This window comes from Macrobrachium rosenbergii, chromosome 36, assembly GCF_040412425.1.
Source record: "Macrobrachium rosenbergii isolate ZJJX-2024 chromosome 36, ASM4041242v1, whole genome shotgun sequence".
NCBI classification, from domain to species: domain Eukaryota; kingdom Metazoa; phylum Arthropoda; class Malacostraca; order Decapoda; family Palaemonidae; genus Macrobrachium; species Macrobrachium rosenbergii.
The window spans coordinates 29,546,571-29,553,600 of NC_089776.1; the positions used below are offsets into that span (position 1 = coordinate 29,546,571).

General features: G+C 34.2%; 1 protein-coding gene across 1 annotated transcript; it reads right to left on the reverse strand.

Annotated features, from left to right (window-relative positions):
* Window positions 1-527: 527 nt before the first annotated feature.
* On the reverse strand, window positions 528-3,439 carry LOC136825049 (type-2 ice-structuring protein-like). Its single transcript, XM_067081103.1, has 3 exons — window positions 3,305-3,439; window positions 1,393-1,578; window positions 528-846 (listed from the first exon to the last, which is right to left on the reverse strand). Exons 1-3 carry the CDS (start codon window positions 3,375-3,377, stop codon window positions 590-592), a joined length of 516 nt encoding a protein of 171 aa, XP_066937204.1. The 5' UTR covers window positions 3,378-3,439; the 3' UTR covers window positions 528-589.
* Window positions 3,440-7,030: the final 3,591 nt, after the last annotated feature.

The following is a 7,030-nucleotide window of genomic DNA, read 5'->3' on the forward strand; positions in this document are numbered from 1 at the left end:
AAACTTAGTTGTTTCTGTAACTGATCGAAGGTATAACTTGAGGTAGGTAGTTTGAGGTTAACTATATTAAGAGGAGGATTAGAAAATATTCAATTTATGGATCATGGCAAGTTGTTCATGAAGAAAAGGAAGACCAATCTAAATGGGGATAGGGTAGACGGGGTATCAACAGCTATGAGTACAAAGGTAAATAACCATAAAATTAACATTAATAGGTCCAAGAAAAACACTAGAAAGTTTTGGTTGTCTGTCGAATGCGTTACAAGTGTAAAGAGTGACAGTAAAAGGCTCTCGTTATTCTTGGTTCTGCGAGAGTGTTGACCTGAATAGAAGGTGTTAGAGAAAGCGGCAGATGAGTAAATGTTATATTGCTTGAGAAACAGCTGAGGATTTTCAAGGATTCCCAACTATCACGTAGCTTTCTCCTTGTATATATGTATGTATTTACTCATAGATGCATACATAAATTCATATGAACTTACGCTCATTTTTTGAAGGAAGGAAGATTTAAAAGAACATACCACTAATAATTATAAGCACATTTATTTATGACTCCATTGTGATTATGGAGTACCAATAAATTTCAGTTCTATGATAATCTTTCGAGCTCATACTGGCATATGAATCCCCTTTCATATCCAACACAAGGAACAAGTGCAAACTTCCATCTGGGAAAAACTTCCTTGCTATTTCTGTAAATTTCGAGGCATGATGTGTTTGTCAGTTCATGAGGGTCCTCGTCACGCCAGTAACTTTTCTCAGCATCCAAAGGCCTTCCATCGATCCAAGACCATAGTCCCTTGTGCAGGTGATCTGATCCACCTACCCAATAGTAGTCTTGGCTTCCTGGAATAGGAATAGTGACTTTCAATCACTGCAAAGAAACTTCTTATGGGAAATCTGACTCCTTTAACTTTTTATCTTTATTCTTCCATGTGAAAGTCATTAGAAGGTTTCAGTTTCAGAAGACATGTTCGAGAAAATTTTGTATAAAATGGATTACATACATTCAACAATACTTAGTAGGTTAAAATATCTTCATAAAGTAACATAATCTTCCTTTGTTAAGAGGTCGATTATTTAAAACCTGACTTTGTTTTTCCTAAGTTCCATTTGCTTGAAAAACATGCACCGTCGTCAGATGCAAGAGAACATAAATATATACATCATATCATCTTGAACAACCTAGCTGGCCACAGATTCGTGTATGGGTGTATACATGATATATATAACACAAATGTATTTATACAAAATTTCATTCTTTTAATGATCGGTCTATGCCCACAGTGAATGAAACTGCTAATGTGTACATAATATGTGTACGAAAATACTTGTAGACATCTTAAAAGCGCATTCTTCATCAGCATTGAAAAGACTGCATTAATGGCTTACCTAATTGTCCAGAACGTCTAAACACACGGTACCAATCCTCTGGAGTAAGGTCGAACACGGCCAAGTCGACTGAACGACTGCTACTCAATCTTCTGCAGAAATCTCTTGCCGCTTGCCATTCTAAAGCATTCTCCACAAAAAGATAACAGCGGTCACCCAGCAGCTCGAATCCATCTGGGCACAGCTCTGAGAAATTGAATTGCCTTTAAAATGACAACCTAAATCGCCATTTAGAAATCGTATTCGTTGTGCGCATAATTCCTTTACCTGTATTACATCAGTTACCGTGATATTACTGTAGTAGAAATATACTTATATTACATCAGATAGAAATGAAGGAAATGAGACCTTATCAATGGGAGGTAGAATAACGAGTAATGACGCCAAAGTGACTTTTGCATAAATACATATATATATTTTTAATGAGGACAGCTACTATGGTAATAATAACGTGTCTTCCCAAGTTAGCTGAACAGAAAAGGGTAGTTGTGATAGTTGCTCTGAATGCAAAGTTACATGATAGAGAATGAACTACAGGTGATAGAGGTTATAATTAATTATACTGGTGCACTGTTAGTTAATACACCAGGAAAGGTATATGGTATGTTTTTTTGCAGAAATTAAAGCACATAAGAGAAGGGCATATAGAGGAAGAACAGTCTAAATGTGGGCAAGGAAGACAGATAAACTTTTGCTGTAAAGTATTATGTGAGCAGTTTGGGCCTCGTAAAATCCTATGATAGAATCGTTATAGAGGCGATGTTGAATGAGTTGGGAATGTATGGTACAGAAAGATGAGTTACTGAGTAATTAAAAATTTTTACCATAGAAGTGAAATGTCTGTTAGAATATTTAGGCAAAGAGTGACTGGTTTGTGAAATCACTGTGCCCTAGACAAGAGTATTATGTCACAGTAGCTCCTCAATATCGTTCATTGGACAAATGATATAACTTAGGTAAAGGACAGTAGATATAAACTCAAGGTTTCAGGACAGGATATTAGACATTTCAGATGATACAATGGTAATTATTAGTGAAGGGAAAGTGGTAAAAGAGAGGCAAAGGCTGAGAAGAAATGTAGGCACAAGTAAGGTTAAGTGGCAATCTAGGTGATGGAACAAAGAATTACGATTAGTGGAAGATTGAAAGTGGTCGATTCGTATAAGGATTTGGTAGTAAATATGATGGATGACGGTCGGATGAGAAAAGAGGTCAAACAAAAAGCTATTAGAAGGGTCTGCAATAGATTTCAAAGAGTCTAATTTTGTTTTGTGTGGAAGTAATGTAAATTGCATAAAGGGGTTCTTGAGTCTACTGTCCATCACAAAAATGAACTTTGGGTAATGGGTACGAGCGCAATAAAAAATAGAAGCTGTTGTGAGGAAATGTTTGTATAATTTATGCGGAGTGAGAAGAATTGTGGCGATGGGAAATATGAACACATATAAAAGAAATAGTGAAAAGGCCAGCTCTGGAGAAAGGAGGATAGGAGTATTTTGAAAGTCTGGTCATGTGAAGGAATGGACAGTGAAGGCTGGGAAAAGAGTGCATAACTGAGAAGTGTCAGGAGGAAGGTGTAGAGAAAGACCTTGAAATGGCTGTACAGATGACGCGAGAGAGGTCTTGAGAAGGAACGACTCTGAAATGCAGGAAGTGTGGGAGTGTGTGCTATAAAAGGGTGAATGGTGCTACTTTAGCGATGAAAAATCACTGGCTCTGTATCAAGATCAATTACTGCTGCAGTTTGTTAATGGCCCCTGTGTGCTTGTTCCATGGGAATAGATTTCATCTACTGAAATAATATTAATAATAATAATTATAATAATAATAATAATAATAATAATAATAATAATAATAATAATAATAATAATAATAATATCACCCTTACTATAATTATCACCCAAATTCCTACCTGATACAGAAACAGAGATTTGAAGAAAGAGGAACAACAGCGCGTATCGCTCCATTGTGCCTTTGCATATCATCGTCAGAAGGGAACGGCTTTTAAATACACGCTTTGGCGTTATCTGGCGTGACAAAGGTCCTTTGCAAAAAATAAAAATCAGTTCCATGGGAAACAAATATCTGCCTTTTTAACGTGATATCACCTGAGAAAAGCTCGATATTTTTGGTTTAATAAGGTGCGCATTTTGGGCCTCATGATATTCCACACCATTTATATATTGGAGTAATGATTGTATGTATGTATGTGTATATATGGATGTATATATATATATATATATATATATATATATATATATATATATATATATATATATATATATATATATATATATATATATATATATATATATATATATATATATATATATATATATATAATCATGTCAAAAGAGCTGAGTATAAACCACTGAATTTTCAAACGTTCATACCTAAATCATGACAGGAAAAATACACAAGGAAGTTTGTGCCTGATATTTCATCGAAGAACCTTCAGTTATCCTCATGCAAAATCTATCTCCGACACTCCTTGTGGTATGTGTATTCTACTGTACATATTATAGGGTTTACATCCTTCCATGGACATCCATAACAGGATGACGGTCAAAGCATAATTAGAATTTTATCAAGAATAAATTTATTCACTGTTTTGTTAATTTACAGTATATTTTAAGAGTTTATCTCTTTTAATAACACGTTGGACACATGTGCGACTATGCCGTACTTGCCATTGATAATATTAAAATCTTAGAATATGGGCAGAAATAAGAAATAAATAAATTTATTCATAAGAGGGAAGACGGCCTACAAGTGTTTCTCTGGAAGGATATCATTGTGTTGTACGTACAGTCCGGCAACCAGAAAGGATATAACTCTTCTGAAACTCTGGATATACCACATATATTGCGTCACTGCAAAAATCCGGCAGCCAGTCAACGCAACGGTCCTAAAAAAAACCGAAAGGTTCAGTAGTAGAATAGGTACCAGCCCGCAGACTGGAGAGTTAAACAGTGAGCCTAACCACACACTGGCCACGTGTCATAGGAATTGGGAACTATCCTCCCACAGGCTATCAGCCTAAGAAACAGAGATCAGCTCCTACCCTATGAGCCTACAGAGGCCGAGGAGGACTTTCATTTTAACTTAACCGACGGAGAGAGTTTGTGTATGCACAGCTTTTAAACCATGTCAGATTGAGAGGCACATCCTTACTCTAGGAACTGAAAAGCACGTTGATACTTATCCCATGGAGGCAACTGAAACAGTAGAAAATTTCCAAGGAAATGTCATGATAAACAAGAGTCCAGAAGAACAAGAGAGTGAGAAGATATCAGATTGAAAACCAAACCACATTCCGAGAGTAAAGGAGGTACACTTATTTACAATCCTATCAACAAACTTCAGACTTATCAATTCTAGCAAAATCATATTAAAATCGAGGTGTACCAACGACTCGTTGAACACCTGAAGAGGTACCATACATTGCGCAAGAATCACTCAGATTTTAGAATAAAAACGTGTCCTCCTCGATGGTGCCCAGGTCGAAAACTAAATCTGCCTTAAAACTCTACAGAGAGAAATACTACAACGCAGTCCTGGGACCGACATTGTGTTTGCTATTAAATTTTCAAGGAGTATGAAAAAAACATGAATATAGTTGCTGTAGCAGTCTCTGTTATGATCTGGAAATTAGTTTTTGAAGAAGTTGCATAGTTTGATCAACAACAAAGGCACAGTGATAATGATTACACCCCTACGAGATATGACACGGAATCAAAAGTTCCTGAATGAAATTGTTACCTGTGACAAATAAAAGAATTTCGTCAGATGAATCAAATAAGTTCAGTAAGGAGGCATTCGAACATAAACCATAATAATAATAATAATAATAATAATAATAATAATAATAATAATAATAATAATAATAATAATAATAATAATAATAATAACAATATTGTTCAAGGGTGCGTACTTTCTTTTTAATAAAAAAAATCCACTTCTTGTTTTCGATCAAGAATTTAAATCAAAATTACCTCGTCCAAAATATTTCAACATTTTTTTTTACGATCTGAGTTTCCAAATAATCCTGTTTGATTATGTTTGATAATCTTTATTTCAATGTACATAATTTCAATGATTATTCACGATAATTATGCTTAATGCCAACACCCTTCTATAATAATATGTATATATTTCTGCAGACATAGATTCCAGTGAATAGAATATATATATATATATATATATATATATATATATATATATATATATATATATATATATATATATATATATATATATATATATATATATATATATATATATATATATATATATATATATATATATATATATATATATATATATATATATATATATATATATATTTTTTTATAAGGTCGACGCATGTGATTTCCTACGCAATGAACGATTAGGTCAATACAATTAATTAAGAAACATAAATTTCGTTCTTCTTAGATATTAAATCTTCTGGGGAAATTTCATATAGTATGTTAATCTTATCTTTCTTGTAACGTATTTTTTTATACATATCTTAAAGAACCCGTTAATTAGAGAATGTTGTTCTCCTTAACCTTTAGTTTATCTTCATCGGCGCACTCTATCGCCCTTAATGCTTATCAGCTTTTATTGTTAATTTTTGTGTTAAAGACATCGTTTTGTGTTTGCTGTGAGAACTTCCAAGCGACACCTCACCTGAATCAAGGTAAAAAGTCACTGGAAAAAGGTCACTGAAAAAGTCACAGGAAAAAGTCACGGTAATCTTTCCGAGATAGTAACCCCCAAGGGTTTTAACTCGATATGTTGCGTCGTGTTTAGTAAAAGCCCATTGAGGATTTTGTTTTGACCCGTATGTATCCACCTTATGTGGTTGAGATTCCCGACTGCATGTCGTACAGTTATCGGGATTTTGTCATTTACCTGTGTTGTAATTAAAGCCTTTATAATCCTGTCATGTTAACTGTATTTAGACAACGAAATGTTATCATTTTGTTGTGGAAAAACTTTCGTAATTTGGCCAAAATAACCTGACTGTTCTTAACATGGATCAACCTCATTTAGCCATTCCAAGGGCATCCTTGTTCTTTCACATTCCTTTCTTTATTTTGAAAATAATTGTAAACATAAATGCAAGGTACTCTTTGATCCCTAAAGTCTCAGGCGAAATAATGTCAGCTTTATTCCTTAAATAATGAATGTTCTATTATTGGGTACGAACGTCTAGTTCTCGGGAACATATGCGTGTCACTTGGGTACCCTTTTACCTCTCTGATTATGAGGATCATATAGCACTGGTAAATCATATAAGAATTAGTTTAACTATTTCCTTCAAGTCTGTATAACAAATGCCAGTCCATTTGTACAAAACTATCTGTATCACATGGAAATATTGTTTTAGGATTTTTATTTATGGTTGCACTTATGGCAGCTACATATAGCATTGAAAGGTCTAACAGTGAAATGAACAAACCCTGGATGTTTATACCCACCCACCTCCACAGAGCCAAATGGAAAGTTATGAAGTTTTCGGCTATAGCAAATCTCCAAGTACATTATTTTAAGTTTCTATTAAGCTATTTTTCATTTTACATTTCTTGTATTTTCAGACTGAGTGACGGAGTTAGATACAGCCATGCCTAACGACTTGGAGGAAATCAGA

What these genes read in the sequence shown, in the direction of transcription:
- LOC136825049 (XM_067081103.1), bottom strand. Translation starts at nt 3,377, where the DNA reads ATGATATGCAAAGGCACAATGGAGCGATACGCGCTGTTGTTCCTCTTT. An exon ending in AATCTCTGTTTCTGTATCAG is followed by an intron (nt 1,579 to 3,304) that starts GTAGGAATTTGG and finishes TCAATTTCTCAG; the next exon opens with AGCTGTGCCCAGATGGATTC. An exon ending in TAGACGTTCTGGACAATTAG is followed by an intron (nt 847 to 1,392) that starts GTAAGCCATTAA and finishes TTCCTATTCCAG; the next exon opens with GAAGCCAAGACTACTATTGG.